Here is an 18,431-nt window from a genome sequence, read left to right on the forward strand (position 1 = left end):
ATAATGTGAGCATTTCTTTTTGAAAATTAGGACTTGATGTAGGGGGACATTTACAGGCATAACATTTCAAAACATTCACATTATTGCTTGAATATTAATCCAAATATATTATATGGCTATATCGGCTACATTTTAATCTATAAAAATATATCACACGTCATCCGCCTCGTTATGAAGTTTAGGCTTAAGAATTTATTACGGCGAAGCTGCAAGAAATCTTGCAAATTAATGTGCTCTAGTTAGTAAACGACGTCCGCTCATCATGAGGTTCAAATCATGTGGAAAATCATAGTTCGTGGTTCCCCTTTCAGACCATTAGAATTTTCATGGCCCGCTTCGCATCTCCAATTTTTTTTCGTGTCCCCCCCTATTTTCTCTTCAGCCCCCCCCCGCCATAAATTCTGCTTGTTCCCTAAGACTGAGCCTAAGATGACACGAAAACTTCTGAAAATGGTTCGAAAACATCAGGTATGAATCCTGTATTACGTGTGTGACGTCACTGTGACGTTGGTAGCTGAAATCTATGGGGGTGACAAGTGGGTGATAATTGACAGGCATGCTTTAACAAGTCGACATATTGCATTGTGAACATTTGGTTTTCGCACTCATTGAAGCAACAGAAAAAAATCATTTGATTTAAAAAATTCGAGTTGTTTCCCTCCTTCTGAATGGACAGGGTAGTAAATAATGCTATGGTGTAAACCTTATATCCCAATTCTTAGAGTTTGTCTGACTTTTAAAATGTTAGTTGTACTTTTTGATCAAGGGATCATGGAACCTATATTGTTACAGTACTAACTATGTGGTATTTGTATTTTAGTTTTTACACCCATTTTGAGATTAAAAAAACACACACGAAGTTCTCAAACTCTATATGATCATGGAAGATCGATAGTGCAGTGTGTTAGAACCGTACAATCTTGGCCGCACAATTTGTTTTGTACTTCATTATAGACCATAAGTATTACTGACGGGTTGCTATGGTTACAAATGGTCCAGACGTACTAACACAGATTGGAAAAATCCAACATTTTAAAGCCAGAAATTTGACTGAACTTCAGGCCACTATGGCACTGAATAGATAACACAGCGGAGGATAGTGTACGTGACGGTTAGCTAAGATAAAAAAATACCCCCGAGGTTTACATTTGAAAGGGGGACTCACAACATCTTAAAAACAGACTTCGCCGAGGGTCAAGCAGTATTCAAATATTTTTTATTTGTCTTGGTCGGTTCTTTTGTCAGGACTCAGGTACTCCGTGAAATGTAACTATCCATATACTTGTAATATTACCTAGTACATTGACCCCAAACGATATGTTATGTACGCCATTCGATCGTGAAAGTGAATCATTCGAGTTTGTTGTACGGAGTTTGATTCACTTATTTAACGTGCTGACGTCTACAGTGTTTTTTGACTCATCGTGGTAGGAAAAGAGCGGTGACCTTCAGTGTATCTTCACTGTATGGGCTTCTTTTTATCGGGTTTTGTGTGGCATGACCGCGGACAATAGACAATGTTTTCTACAGTGGTATACCACTCACCCGTATTAAACACCAGGTCAAAGGTCACCCGTGTGTTAACATAATTATAGTGTAGCGACAACTTATGTATGGACGTTTTATACATTATGAATGGGAGATGTCTTTCTCGCAGTACAAAACATATTTTAATGCCTTTTACGTTGGGAATAGAAACGCACAATAAATGAAAAGAACTATATGGCTGGGCCAACTGAACTCAATCATCTGGAGCAGTTACCTAATTCTAGAGTTAAATGCCCTATTCTTTATCCAGGCACAATAATGAAGGCTTAATGGCAGGGAACACGGGAAGTGGGTTGTTCCATGGCAACGTTACATTTCGTACATATTTTTTTACAATCCAGACATCTGCCTTCCGAAGTGCAGCCATTCTGCCAGTTACTTAAAAATTCATGACATTATCACAAACATCGTAGTACAGTGTAGTCCAGCTGGTGGCGCTGAATAAGTAAGCGCATATTAATGAGGCGGTACCATGACAACAGGCACAACAAATAAACAGTATATAAATGTAACAGCCTAATGGTAAACAAACCATTCTAATCACTTGCCGCCTGACAACTCTACCAGTGAGGGACCTTGTCAACGCCTGTCATTGCAGAATAATCGACAGCTCTTTTCAACGAAGCTATTTTTTTTTCATCTAAAATTTAACAAAAATGGGTTGCTCATCAAGTACACAGACTGCCAAACCTGAGGACGCTCCTCAGGATAAGCCACAGGAAGAGCCAGCAGTTGATAATAAGGCAACGGAAGAGGCAGGAGAAGGTAGGTCAAAACTTCGAATTCCAAACACAAAGGTGCGACCAACGGCGTCGTTTAAAACACCGGTGTACAGCAGAGCACCGCACCACATCACATGTCATGCCTTCGTTTCGTTTGCGACTATTTGGAGTTGCCAGACACACTATCAAATAACTCATGTACTCGAAAATGTTAACATGCATGGTTAGTAATAAGATACTATCAACTTCATTGATTACACAAAGGTCTGACAGGCAGGGCTAGTCGGCCCTCATTCAACTCAAGTGCTCAGAACCGACAGGTCAAAATGGCGTCCATTTATGTTCAGTTGAGAGGTTGGTGTAAGGTACATATGTATTGTTCACAAACGTGTTTACGTTTTAAAAGTCGTCTAGATATGTGCTCGCTCTCGTTCTTCGTATCATCAGAGGTTGTATATATAGTTTGCAGAAATCGGCCGCCATCATGGTTACTACGGGTTACACTGATTGAATAATTGTACCTGTGAATATTAATAAGTTAACCAACGCGGTGTGGGGGCTGGTTGAAGTTCGAAATGTCCTTATCCGAAAAGTTAAACTCAGATACCTCTAGTATTGAGGGTAATCTGTGGGCGCTGTCGTCAGGCCACATAAATGTAAACACATCGATCGATCGTATTCATTGGTTTGCATCGCAGTTGTCTGGCTTCTCGAAGTTATAACAGAAGAGAAGCCAGGCACAAACACAGCTTGTATTTCGCAAAGATATTTCAATTTCTCGTACTTTATATACACTCTAAATAGTCCGAACTTTTTTCAATGCATCGATATCTAAATTGTAAGAGCTCTAGTGTGTTGATGTTTATTAGTGACTTGTTGAGATTTGTAAGACGAAAATCGAACTTTACAAATGATTCATGTGCGAGGACAATTGCCGATTATGTAACAGTTAGTTGTGAGGTCATTAGCATATAAAAAAAACAATACATTCGTACTACAACAACAGCACTGTGTTGCAACCATTTATATAATTAACAGTGCCATGGCAACCAAGGCTACGCTTTACTTCACCGAGGAATACAAAAGTGAGAACTTGAGAATGGTTTAGAACGTCTCAGTTGAGATAGGTACATTAGTTTTTACACGCTTATAAGTGACGGTGTTGGGGAAGACAGAACTAATGTAAATTCTCCAGTAGTACAAACAATCTGAAATGCCCTTACAATTGTAAAAGAAGTGGCAAATATTTTGTTAACCTCGTATACAACGTATGTTGTTATTTTGAAGGGGTATACATTGGTGTTGTCTCAACTATTAGTGACACTCAGTAAACATTACTCACTTTGCAAAATAAAAGTAAACCCATCATAATTATACCATATCGGTGTAGAATATTCGTAGAATTAATCCCCCTACCATTGACACCCACACCACCACTATCACCACGCGAACACTCTGACGTATGTGTTCCATTCAACATAAATAACAATGCCTTTCTAATTGGCCACGACGTAAGTGACGATAATTGTCTCTTAATAAGTTTGGCGACCACCTGTAGGAGGAGTTTAAAAAACCCCACGGTATCCATGGTCACTTGATTGGTCTCCAAGACGCCGTCCATTCATGCCATTCGTTTTTTGGAATGAATCATCAAGAGCATTGTATATCTTTAACCGTGCAACGTCTGGCACGATTCCCAGCCCCCCCCCCCCCCACACACACATCGAGGTATCAAGTATTTCTAATTACTGATATAAGCGAATACTATGAACATGTGTTATTTTTTTAAATGTCGAAAACGCTAACTGGCGTACATTTCGAAATGAAACACCGTCTACATTGAAAGTCTCACGGCACCGTGTTTCGCTGTTTGTTGCATGTCACATTTCAAATAAGCTGATGTATTCTATGTCTCGAGGGAACAACATTGGCAACAAATTAATATCTTATTTAACTCGTACGAAGGACAATTGACAGCGAAGTTTGTTTAATTAGTGTCCAATTTTTAAAAATGACATTACATGCTATTGTAGGATTCATTTCTTTGTGACGCGTTTTATTGTATATATACACCGAAGGCAACTAAATTAAAGGCCTCGAATCGACGTTTAAATTGAATGCGTGTATTCATTACGCGATTTTTACCAATTACGCTCAACGCCTAGTTTGGTTCGGAGGCACCGACCCAAATAATGGGGAGTTACGGCGACAAATGCACAAAAAAATATCGACTTATTAGCGATGGTGTATGACGAGGATCATTACCATCATTGTAGCCTTTCTATCTCTTTCTATAATCACCTCGACTGACCCTTCGATTGAAAGATAATTGCCATGACAACGGATTTTCACTGTAATGAACATAACCGGCTTAGTAATCACATTAGTTGGTATAAAGCCCGAGAGAGCTGGTGGTTAGCAAGGTCATACATATTGCAGCAGATACTCCTGGCTCTAATACTAGTAGTAGTACGGCGTTTGTTTGTTTTCGAGAAATAATAAGAAAAGCTGAAGGGCAAGATCGCGATATAACATTTTACAATCTGAAATCGTAAGAAATCGGATTAACAGATGCGTGGGAATAACTTCAAATGTAAACCCAATTTTTTTAAAATTTTAATTTCGAAATGGAGATGTAGCGAAAACGTTCAATCATGACTTCATATACGGTACCGGTTGTGTGACATTAATATTACACAAGGTCGCTTTTAAAAAACTCCACCCTAAATTCCGCCATCGTCCGTGTATATAGATAAGGAGGTGTGTAGGCACTTGTTTTACGATACGTCGAACTATAAGGGATAACCATAAGTTATAAGGATTTAGCTGATAACAAAACGATGAAATATTTCCACCGTGGTGATATAAGCTTTCTCTATCGGTATGTCTATACAAACCAGCACGTATATACTGTGTCAGCTACATGGCGGCCGCGAGAAGACACGACTCCAGCGATACAATTTACAATGGCGGGCATTCAATTCAATGTCGGTGATTGTTCGCCGTGGTACAACACAACACGCATCGCTGGTGTGTAGACACAAAAGAAAATAAATCAACCCATTGGAGTAAAAGTCGGTTACACCTTCCCTGTTTTAAAACGAAAACCAGCGGGTGATTGATGGTTTAGATTTGGCAACAATGCGACTCTCAGTCCTCCAACTGAATGATGAAGAATCACCGGTAAATCATACCCGGTGTGCACGTGAGCTTACACGGTCAGAAAATGCATAACATACGGAAGACAAGAAATGAATAATTGAGCTGTTGGAACTAACAGAGAATAAAATATGTCTTTTAAATTTCACAAATTGTGAATTTAAGAGATTTCCCTTTCAATAAATTTCTATATTGCGATTAGACTACAGTATTATGATACAACGCGTTATACTTAAAGGAAAAAGTTCAATTCCACTTTCTCGCATTAGTGTGATCTTGACCATGGAGCCATTACAGTTCTTTTCCCCAGTGCGAGTCAAAGGTGAACTATCAAGTTGGCAAGCCTGATCACAAGGTTTCACGTTGAGATAGACACCAAAAAGATAACACACACACATCACTTACACCTTGTGGGCTCTGTATATAAACAGTAACTACTATACAAGGTATAATATGTTGAAGTTCAAAGAAAAGCCATGGTCAGCAGTCAGTGAAAGTTGGTAGAATCTGTTAAAGTAGTATGCATACTGTTACTGTTTATATCATTAACTAAATACAGAGTCCACAAGGTGTAAATGATGATTGTGTGTTATCTTTACGGTGTCTATCTCAACATGAAACCTTGTGATCAGGCTCACTGATAGTTCATTTAATAGCTTTGACTCGGTTTGGGGAAAAACACTGTAATAGGATCACTTGTATCAGCACATATTTTTTGTATAGCTCGATCTCTACCAGACGCATATTTTTACACCTAAATTTTAATCCCAATCTGAACCGGGCCTTTAAAGTCCAGTGATTCATAACACAGGTTCTCACATTACCGTTATTCAGGTACACATTTTTCTATATCTCTGCTAGACAACTATTTCCACACCGTTTTTAATCTTAATTGGAACAGGAACATTAAAATATATCCCTGCAATGGAACAAATTGTGTAAACTAATTCAATGCATTACAATGCTGCCTAGTAGCACTGCAGCGCATTACATTACATTACATTACATCACAATTTGCTATGCATCGCATGATTATAATAGATAAAAACAACGTAATTACCGAGAGCAATGCACTTGTGTTTTTTTAACAGAACAAAGGGGATCATATGGTTATCTTTAAATACCCTTTGTTATAAGTGTCGGCGATCACGGTTTAATAGACCACTCAACGATACTAACCAAACACGCACTAGTCACTGTTGACCGACTCGAGAGTTGTCTACAAGATGCGAAACATGGTCAAAAACAAATATATATATATCGTTAATACGTTGAAGTGTTTGCTATGGACGCAAACATGGCGATTGGAGAGGCACAAAGCCGCCAATGTTTTGTCCAAATACGATTGGAATTTCCAATAGACCGTTAGTTGGCATCTCAGTGTAGATAGAAACATCGTTACTTCGCTGGTTGATAATCATTTGCAGAGCAGGTGATCGCTTTTAGCAGAATGGGGTGTGGAAAAAAAAATTCGAAACATAAAAATTTTGTCAAAAAAATAATAATAGTGATAAAAATAATAAAATTGTTTGCTTTGTTGTATTCTTGAACTTGACAATCACGTGTCAAAGTAAAGAGTAAGTAGGCGTCAAAACATGAAAAGAAATGTTGCGCTCTTGCACTTGTAACTATAGAAGTGGTATTTTGTAATTTTGTGGAGTATGTACGAATTTCCTTTACCAGTGGGAGTTATATAGCATGAAATAAAAGCGGACGCCGAGTCCCGGTTATAATTGTGAATTTGATAGTATCTAATACATATATTTATATTAGTGTGAAGTGCTTTACATACATATTTGAAAGTCGCAAGGAATATTTTATTTTTCGCCTCAACGCACATAAAAAATGGTTACTTCAATGTCTGTTGTGTTTATCGTGAATGCCGCAAATGATCCGTATCTTTAACTTTGTGTGGCATAAAAAGCAATTCTTAAAACTGTTTACTTCACTACATTCAGGTTTATATTCTAAAAATGATCATCCACGCAAATAGTCAGCCATGAACGGCTTCAGTTGAATGAATCTTTTGTGGGAACCCAACCTCCAATTTTGAATTTTGTGTTTGAAATGTCACGATGCATCCTGTGTGATAGATACGCATAGTACATAGTACACCGATAGAATGTGCGTACCACTTTTTATAAAGTCTACCGTCCCATTGTTCCGATGTGATATATATCACGAAGATCACGACCCCACTTTGATTGCCTTGGCAACGCAAACAAACAGATCTAAACATCATTAAAGCACTGACTGATCGCTACATTACGTTGTAATTTTCCGTCGAGAACATTATTTGCGTACACACTATAAATTGAACTTTACACCCGGTGTATGGAATCACCGACAAGAATTACACTGTTGAGTCATGTTATAGTGAGAGAGACAGACGAGGAAGGAGAATCGTTGTCATGGACACGGCAGCAGGAAATTAAAAAATGGAGACGAATGAGGCGCTCGGAACATCTACGCCTCACGAAGTTAGAGGCAGGCCACGCAGTCATTTGTGGTGCTAATACTACTACTAAATACTCGCATTGTTGTTTACGAGAACGGATACCGCGATGATGACATTTTTTGAATTTTCGCACTAATAACGCAAATATTTTGTACTACCACTACCTTGAAGAGAATATTATTCCACAAGTAACTGTGTGACAGGCTCAGCTTTTGAGTGCTTACTAGGCACTAAACATAAAATCAATTCTACTAATGCTATGATGAACATATGGTAAATTTTGGTATTAGAACTGTAGTAACACGCAATTTATTCAAAAATCGTCGTTTTTAGAAATTTTTGGTCCATTTTAGTTCCATTTTGGATTGGAATCTTAGTAATTATCAAAAATGTTGAAATAATATCAAAATTACTGTATTAAGATTGATTACAGCGACATAAAAATATGATAAATAATCGTTAACGTAGACTTCATTTGCATATTGTAGAACGCGACACTGTTCCATATCCATGGTCTGCCAGGTTTTGAGTGCGGCTATAAAAATGCGATTCGGTCACAAACGACAACACACGTTAAGGAGAATTGGTGTATCTTTCTGATTGTGGGATAATATTGACACAGAAAGTGGAAAAGTGTCTAAGTACAGAATGGCGCTGAGTGAGTACCCAGCTGCAGCGATGCCATAAAAGGACTTGGAGTTGTTTAGGTGTCCAATGTGGACGTATACCGCTCAACGAGAAAGACACAGTAATTACTGTGCGTTGAGTCGTGTCAAGACAGCCTTCTTTTAATTTATAGGTGTATAAAGTTGCAAATGTGTATGAATTACTACAAACGCCACTTCAAAACACCCAAGTGCCTTCAATATGATTTATCACTCGACGCCGTGGCCTTGTTGAATTGCTGAACCCCAGCTTAAATGAAATATTTATACCAACTTAACTAAAATGAACTTGAAGTCATTCGAAAAATGAAAGAAACTCCAGGCTTCTTGGCATAAATTCAAAAATCTCGGTACATATTTTGAGTGACGTATTAGCATTGGAAGATCGTTGAAAGATTCCTATCTGCACAATAGAGATTTTGTTGAAAGCTCCTAGTCAATAAATCTACCAACTATACTATATAAAACCGGGTTCTTTGTATTTGTGCAGTTGCGCCCGTAAGTCAGGTGTGTGGTAACCATAGAAATGCTGCACGATAATTGTGAATGACTTCGCCATCCCGTCGGCTCGATGAATTAAAGGGGTCATTCCTCTAGCGAAGCTTAAATAATACAGAGACAATTTTTGAGAAATTTTACTAAAGCGATCGTTTTTTTTTTTCAAACGTATCAACTGCAGAACCAGCTGTTACTTCGATTTCTCAGTCAATGGAGTTCTTATCTCGTTCTGCAAAGTCGAAGATTGAATGAAAACACTAGACTAGTATAACAGACAAAATGTATCCCGAATCTAACTTTGATTATTACAAAGAAATTTGGCAATTTATCATCACGGAGTTATCTTTTAAACTAACACAATCTGTGACGTATAAATGTGGTCCATTCTCACCATACAAAAATTGTATCTTGACGGTACGTCTGGGACGATGCCGTAAAAGGAGCTGTGTAGATTACGACAATTCCAAAATCCCATTTTCATCTGAAATCAACGTATTATGTGCCTAAATAACATACAAACTAAGGCTGTGATATTTAGCACAGAATCTGAATCGATTGGCGATCGATGTACACTTGAATACCCTCTCCCGAATGACTGAAGGGGTGTCTGTATTTCTACTTTTCAAGTCTCTGGTCTATTTGGATTTGATGATCAATAATCGATACTCAAAACACATCGATACTTATCAATCTAGACATAAAATGTCGCAACAGGGATTTTAAAATTGTCGACTAAAATCCTTCAGTCAGAACTTTAACGCACTGTTACGTGAATGTACACCCATTTACCGAATTATTTGGTTGTCATGGCGATGACACGTTCAAGTTTTAACGTGAGGGATATTATACATCACATTTGAGCCTGAACAAATATTTTGTATTCCGTAATCCAAAATTGATACCTAGAGAAACACTTCGAAAGCCTAGGTTCATAGAATTGATGACAACTAATACATTTATATTAAAATTTTGGCTGAGCATCGATGTAAGTACAAAGTAAACCTTAGGAATATGAATTTATTTTATTCATTCAAAATATTCCCGGAGAGAAATATATCTCCCGGCATATTGTAGAGAACTAGAATGGATTTTCTCTCCGGGCAACCTGGAATAGAGCACACTTATGGATTTATTTGACTGTGGAATTCAACGCGGCGAGGCAACGCCGGGTAAGCAAACTAATAAAAAAGATCTCTCGACAAAGTTATGACAGTACCATCGCAACAGTAACCAAAACAGACAAAAACATTGCAAAGTAGGTGAGAGCTACTCGATAATCTTTAAACGGGCGAGGTTTAATTTTGGACCGATGCCACGGAAAAAAAAGCCCGTTGACGCGTTTGCTGGAAGGACCTACGTGGCAGTATGTCGTCAGAAAATTGTAATCTTGACTCGAGCTTCTCAAGATATGTTCTAAACTAACAAAAAATGATAAGTACATAAAAACAACACGCACTTTCATTGATGTGAAGCGAGACAATGGTTATTCAGACAGTAATCTGGGAGAAGAATAGCGGCCTATTGTTCCACTGTTCATACTTTGTCTCTGAGTCATTGGACAGCATTGGTGTCACCATAGCACCCTGTAAAAGTTCTATTTCTTAGCAGACCCACAACAAAACACACCGGTCTGGCGAAAACGACACCTGCTAATTAGCTCTATGATTGATTCGAGATTTTGAAACGCAAGGTCAAAACCCGGCATTCGAATTCTGACGTCACGGGACCGACGTAACAAAATGTTCAATGACCCTACACACATCTGTAGTTTAGAATCCCCGTAGTTTTTTTTAGCCTTTCACCAACACTCATTTTAATTCCATTCAGAAACCATGAAAATATTATCCACGACTATTTATTATGTTCTATATTTTTGTCACATATTCTTGAAGAATTCGCCACAAAATCATGACAATGTTTGAAATGTGACCGTTGTTGAAGTACTCGAGAATTTACAAAAGAAAACAAAACACAGACGAACGAACAAACAAACGACAAAAAAAAAATCCGACGGTAATCTAGAAGAATGATGAAACACTTTTAGGTCCATTTAGTTATCGCACTATGTACACCAAATACTTCAGTTGTGTGTGAAATGTCATCCTGCTATTTTCACCACTGTAATATTCATATAAAAGTCTGACCAACACGTCCATCCAGTTCAAAAAAAACAGTCGTACAATCTGATATGTTGCTAAGAACGCAGTCTGTTAGATTCCACCATGGAAGTATAACCGACCCACGCCGCTAAACAATCAACACTTTGATCCCCACAGCAGACCTCAAATTTCTTAAGAATGTGTGCGGTCAACCACACAATGTTGGAAAATTGTAACACGGTACAACCTCAACGAATATAATTTTGAAGAGAGACAGTTTATGATATATAAGTCAAGTTGTTGGGTTGTTGGATAGTGGCAGTGCACTCCGGTCAGTATCAAAGCTTGTTCACAGAATAAAATCGCGATTTATCCCCCATATTAGAACAAATTCAAAGATATAGCCTAGCTACTGTGGACAGGAAGAACTTTAGTACGTGATACTGTGAAGATCTGTGAACAATCGGCAACGGAGTGCCAGCCAAGCAAGGAGTTCAACCCACCCCTCACACACAAATTACGAACAAACAAACGACATAAAAAGGAGAGTAAGTAATTCGGTTATCCTGTTGTTCCTTATTGCAGAATCACCGAAAGAAGGTGAAGAGGGCGGAGAAGAGAAAGCAGACGAAGAAAAACCTGCAGAGGGTAAGTGACAATTCTGTCGTAGGGGGCGGCCTTGGAAATTATATGACTAAAAAAATCAATTAAAATAATTTCCACCATTTGTGTTACTTTTTACTACACCTTTGTTGTAATTTGTGAACTATCATGGTGACCAAAAAATCCAAGATGATTTAATATCTTATCTTGGAGGGAAAATTGTATTCTTGTAGCAGACGACAATGTAAAGCACACTTTGGTTGATTAATTCATTCACAGCGGCGGCAGAAGAAGCACCAGCAGCGCCAGAACCAGAACCAGCACAAACAGAAGTTGCGACGGAAGGTAAACCTGGACGGATAAAAAAAAACCAATCACTCGAATCAAGTCACTTTTTGTACAGCTCGTCAATCATTGCTTTAAAATGCTTGTAAATATGCAACCTTCTGCAAGCAGAACATAGTAGAAATGAACAGGTGCTGAAAGCCAATGGGCACTGCCATATTTCACGAAGCTTAAGTTCAAAGTTTCTCCGTCTTCAAATTTTACCTTGGGCTGCGGTCTTTTGCTCTATATTATGAATTACCTTGCATTTCTAGCCATGCATTGCAGACTTATATACATATATCTTGATTATATCATTAATTATATCATTTAATTAATAACTTCTCACAAATTAATATATTAATATAAAAAAATTACAATGGCAAAAACAATTGGTGCATGCTTCAAACCACCAAAGCTTTTAATTTGCTCACCTGCGTACAATCTTGAACGGTTTTAATTAGCAATTTGCTATTTATTTCATCGCAATTAATTATGCCTGCTTGAGTACACGGGCTGAATAAAATGTGACCCAATTCGAGCGATATTGTTTTTGATGGCAATTTCCAAATTAACAGTAAATGGTATTAATCATCCTCTCCTTAATCCTACATCCTCTAGGAATAGACCTCATCCAATGCATGAAGGTGTTGTGCATGTCTCTAATTTTGTGTCTCGTTTGTCTTGTTCTCAATAATAACAGAGCAGACGACAGGCCTCATTGTCTCTCATTCTCAACGTTGAGGGCAGTCGTCGACAAAACGTACCGATACAAATATTGTCTTCTCGTATATCGTATCATTGTTAACAAATAACGCATGCTTGAATAAACAAACTGTAGTTAATATTATAATATAACATTTAGAAATGGTTACTATAACAACGTACATTTAAAATGAAAATCGTAAAACTACCTATAAATGTATTTTATTTACTTGTATTAATTTCTTTAGGGACCCAAAAGGGTCTAGTCTAAATATTGTTTTCCAAATATATCCTAAGGGGTCCATTTATTGGACTTATTACGTAAACATGGATCTAGGCTATCGATCCCCCTTCTTTTACTCCTTAGATCAACAACTAAAAAACCGTTCGAGCACGACTTCAACATCTTCTGACTGCTGCAATTTGAACACTGTTCTTTCTTTTCAAGTTTAAGTCGTCACGTTCTACTTATAAGCCATAGATAAAGTAAAGATATTGATAGTACTAGTGCTGATTTACATAATTTCATATCCGGTCGATTCCATTTAACCCATAGGTGAACAAGCTGAGAGCGGAGACGCGGAAGCAACCACAGAAGGTAACAACGAAGTCACGTGACTTCGACCATATATCTATATCATCCACAGTTTCTTCTCTAAGTTATCGGTTTCCATGGTTACTCTTTTAAAACCATTCTTTCTATCGCATTTAACATATTCAATATCGAAAAAAAGCAGCATATACCTACCCCATGTATTCAAACCATATTCCTACCCCTCAAATTTTATTCCAAACCTAACCCTACCTGCGTAGTTCATGCGTGTGTCCCTCATTTACATAATCAATAATTACCTACCCGCTTCTTTTTTTTTAATCCAATCATGTAAATATCCAATAACAACCACGGTTTCCGTTTCTGGTTGATATATCCGATAACAACCTGACTTCCGGTTGATATAACCCTTCATATAAACAGTAACAACCCTGCTCCAGATTGATATATTCAATTTAACCCCCCCCCCCTTTCGATTATATTGTTGATGCATCATGCTTGAGACAAATATGAAAAAAATGTTGCACTGCATCAGATCAAAACATTGCTTCTGGTGAATAAGTTCTGCTTCACTGCAGTCCTCTTCATTTTCATATTACGATTCGAACCCTCCACTAAGTCAATATACTCAATATAACCCCGCTTCGGGTCAATATTCCCAATACAACCCAGCTTGAGGTCAATATCTGACTTACAAACCCGCTATAAGCAAAAACCTGCTACCACCCTCTATCTCTCACAAATTACTCAAATCAACCTTGACGGCTGCTACCAACTTCCCGCCCATTTTGCTGTAACAGGGTTCGCACGGTCCTGGAAAACCCTGGAAAACCCTGGAATTTCAAACCCTCCCTGGAAAACCCTGGAAAACCCTGGAAAAATGCGCCCTACCCCTGGAAAACCCTGGAAAATGATCATGTTCAATCGATCGATTAATATTGACGATCGTCATGTCCGTGCTCGAGCCACCCATTCATATGATTTTGAATCTCGTAAATGTGAAATCGCGAAAATATTTTCAAAGTCTTTCGCCACGCTGGGTGATGAATCAAAATTCACGCCGATTGAACCCAGACAGTCAAGCGATCGTTCCACGAGACACTTTGCCCCACAAACCGTGCGTATTAGTTGAATGGGCGCCGCAGTGTTCCTTTCGATCTTGCATATATTGCTACTCCGTACATCTCCCAGTCGTCATTTCAGGGACATGATATTGTAACAGTCCCGGCCGGGGTAACATGTACAGTAGGTCTGTTAACAAGATTATCGTAACACTGTAGCGAGTATCAAAGCATCATCAACCTCGATTAGAAATTGTTACAAGTTCGGCGCACGAGTCGACTGATACTACAAGCTAGGGCTAGGGCCTAGAGAAGTGCAGTTGAATTTCCGGGTTGTGGAAGTACGGTTGTGACTTTTATTTCGTCGATAAATGGGTATTTGTGTTACATGTTCTAAAAGAATAAACTACTGTTTTATGTTGTCGCCGGTACAGTAACATTCGTCAATGGTCAAGTTGAGTTGAAATCGCGATGTTCCGCAACTCGTGGCATCGGTACATAAACATCGAGACGCAAGCGATGAATGTATTCAATTATTCATAGCTCGAAATTTCGTTACGTAAATGACGTTTTTATTCTAAATTTTGAAGAAAAATATTATTTTAGGTCGCTTATAAATCTAGTAACATCAAACCAAACAATAATGAGGACAAACTTTACTTTTTGATTTATTTTTCTGGATATGTCTGAATTAGACTGACGAATGCTGCGACTCAATCTTACACGATCAATGCACCAGCTTGACGAAACGGCTACTTAGCTAGGGGGTAGGACAGAGGTTTCTCCGTTAATCTTAGCGTGTAAACGTGGTTTTTAAACCAATATCTTGCATAGTGTCGATTGTCTTTAAAATGTTTTGTGACATATGGGAACTGTTGTTGATTTTTCTCGTCCACATCAGACAATTAGATGTCATTCAAAAAATATACTATAGTGTCAACACCCCTGGAAAATGGTCAAAATCAATATGAATACCCCTGGAAAACTGACGAAAAACCCCTGGAAAGTCCTGGAATTTTGTTTTGCTTTAAGTGTACGAACCCTGTGTAATTGACACCTGTCAATCATGAGAAACCGGTAACTACTGAATCAACTGTGGATGGATGTATAAAAGGGGCAGTAAATTAGTCGATCATAATGCATGGGAGCGGCGCTGCACGCCATTAAGATGTTGTAGTCTTAGAATTTATGTAAAGTATTTGTTATTGTAGTAACTGTTTAGAATTAATTCGTAAAACTGTTGTAAAAATGTACGTACGTAGAATTAGATTAGACTTCTAATTTCATTTTCTTTATCATTGTTCGGTATCTCGGGGTATATGTATAAACGTTGGGTTATCTCATCATAAACTGACTAAAAGATAATAGTTTATCAAGGCCACAGTATCTGTAACTAATGTCACCGTTGGTCGTTGGTGGCGCTCTTCAGTAGCCAAACAAAATGATCGAAGGCGCGTACACAACGACGAATTTCTCTATCTAGGTAGCAAGCTACAATATAACCATTACCGAATCATATTTGAGTTGATATTCAAAATTATCATCACGAGTGATATTGCAAGAAAATAACCCAAATTTCGAAGTCTGTTAGGAACCAATTAAATGCACAACTTCAGTTGAGAACAAGTGCATGCATAATATGGTTCTGGAAGTTTCAGTGAAAATTGTATTTTCATCGACAAACGTTTTCTTTATAGTTACGGATAGTGTGGCCAGTATATCATGGTGCTTGGGACCATCAATAATATTGTTATGTGTCGGTTATTTTTTAATAGCTCAACTCACAGTCAATGTACTATCTTTAAAAATGTAACTTTATAATTTTGCCGACAAGGATTGACAAGTCCTTTGTTTTACATATCGATACAAAATCAATACAGACGAAAGCTGAGATAGATATTTGATAGTGTCCCCACCTAGAATTATCTCGGAAGTAACAGCAGTACAGATTCATATTCTCATTTGATATTTGCCCTTAATTTCGTATTGAAAAGTTGAAGCTAGTGCCGAATCAGAACCTGTACCCGAACCCGAACCCGAATCCGAACCCGCGCCAGCAGCCGAGGAACCAGTTGCAACGCCAGAGGAACAACCTGCAGAAACGACGGCAGCTGACGAAACACCTGAAACAGAAACAGAACCAGAACCGGCTGCAGAAACGCAGCCAGAAACCGACGACACAGCAGACAATGCGGCAGAAGGTGACACGGATGACAGACAAATGTTCTATTTTCCTCTCATTGAGACGCACCTTTAAGGGCTGTTTTCACCTGATGATGTGCATAGTTGTTAACCTATTAACCACCGTGTTTATGTGCGTGTGTCAGTGTTTCATTGTCTTCTCGTTGTTGTCTTCCATGCTTCTATGTACAGCCCTGAGGTCGTCTTAATGAGAAGGATGAATTATACAACTTTCTTGCAGTCCTCACCCGCTTAGTAAAAAAACAGTCAAACCCTTCTTGTCTTCTGGGTTATGCACAAATTTCCTTGCACATTTCGCTTGAGCTCTTTATCTCTGCTACGATCCATAACGCCATAACTAATATAATTCGTGCTATTGAAATCGCTGCTATATTATACATTTCAGATGACTTTATGCTAATATCTTATCAATAACTTATTAGCATATTTTCTAATGCTTTTAACAACCCCTGTGCTTTGCTTTAACAATTTCGTATTCAATCCAATCTTATTTGCTTCCAAGCTAACATTGGCTTTTAACCCCCTTAATCATTTACTTTGCATAACGAGAAGGACTGCAAGAAAGTTTTAGTATCTCACCGTTGATGGCGCATTATATTCCATGTATCATTACAAAATTGTAGATGTTGTTTCCCTTGGTTAAATTTCAAAACGTAACACTGTCACATTTTTGATTACGTCACCACTAGCATTGAACTGACTGTCACCACACCTATTTATGGCACCTGCTTTTCTTCTTCAATATGCAAATTTGGTCAAATTTTTTGCATGGATTCAAAAGTTTTGACGATTGTTCATGAATTTTGCTAAGAGGAGGGCCTATTCTGAAAATGTTGAGGGTCCATTTGACTATATGTTTCTGGTTTTACGTGTAACTACAAATTCTGCTTCCCTAACAAGCGTGGCAAAACTTTCCAGAAAACGATGTAAAAGTCTCATTTTTATTTACAAAACATATAAACTAGAACATACACAGACAGACTTCAACATACTACAGTACTACATCACACAATTCACCGTAACATTAAAACTCGAATTTAAAAAAGGCAACACACAACAATAAAGTATTGGTATTCTAAACGGCGAATCTGATAAAGCAATGCAATATAAACATGCACATCACAACACCACACGGCAGGGCACGACACAACGCAACACAACGCAACCCGAAACGAAACGACACGACACGACACGACACAACACAATACAATACAATACAATACAACATAACACAACACAACACACCACTACGACACCACAACATGTTATGTAACAGTACACTGTAATAGAACTCCAAACCGAAACGATACAACAGAAAAACCGAAAGATGTTTGAACAAGCAATATTCACTGCATGCTTCACGGGATGCATGCAACATGAACACTAACGGCATCTAGCAGATGTCCTTATTTTGTGCCAATACGTCATTGTATATTTTCTCTCCTTTACTTTTTAGCTCTCTAGATTTCAGATCACATCATTGAATGTTATAGTTAAATTTTACAACTAAGATAAAATCTTGTAAATCCTTATGTAGTCTTGATCTTGATGTGTGTCCGTTGTATTGTGTTGTTTTGTCTTTATTAATAATTACAATATTTTTCACTTTTTTGTTTCGTGCTGCATGATATCACCTTGTAGCATGACCTTTCATACTCTAACAGGTCATCACCCAAGGATCCATCATCCATCATCATCACCACCACTATATATCCGCCATCTTGTCTGTGACAGACGGTGTCAACTTTGACCTTTGCACTGTGAACTCATAACGTTTTTGTTTTATTTGATTACAGATGCACCAGCAGAAACAGAAGAACAGGCAGCCGAATAG

At 38.1% G+C, this 18,431-nt stretch overlaps 1 protein-coding gene across 1 annotated transcript; it reads left to right on the top strand.

The window, feature by feature from the left end:
* Positions 1-1,937: 1,937 nt before the first annotated feature.
* Positions 1,938-18,431, top strand: LOC144445318 (uncharacterized). Its single transcript, XM_078134857.1, has 6 exons — positions 1,938-2,313; positions 11,735-11,797; positions 12,032-12,097; positions 13,338-13,379; positions 16,390-16,596; positions 18,394-18,431. Exons 1-6 carry the CDS (start codon positions 2,205-2,207, stop codon positions 18,429-18,431), a joined length of 525 nt encoding a protein of 174 aa, XP_077990983.1. The 5' UTR covers positions 1,938-2,204.

Source organism: Glandiceps talaboti, chromosome 14 (genome assembly GCF_964340395.1).
Source record: "Glandiceps talaboti chromosome 14, keGlaTala1.1, whole genome shotgun sequence".
In the NCBI taxonomy this organism is placed as follows: Eukaryota; Metazoa; Hemichordata; class Enteropneusta; family Spengelidae; genus Glandiceps; species Glandiceps talaboti.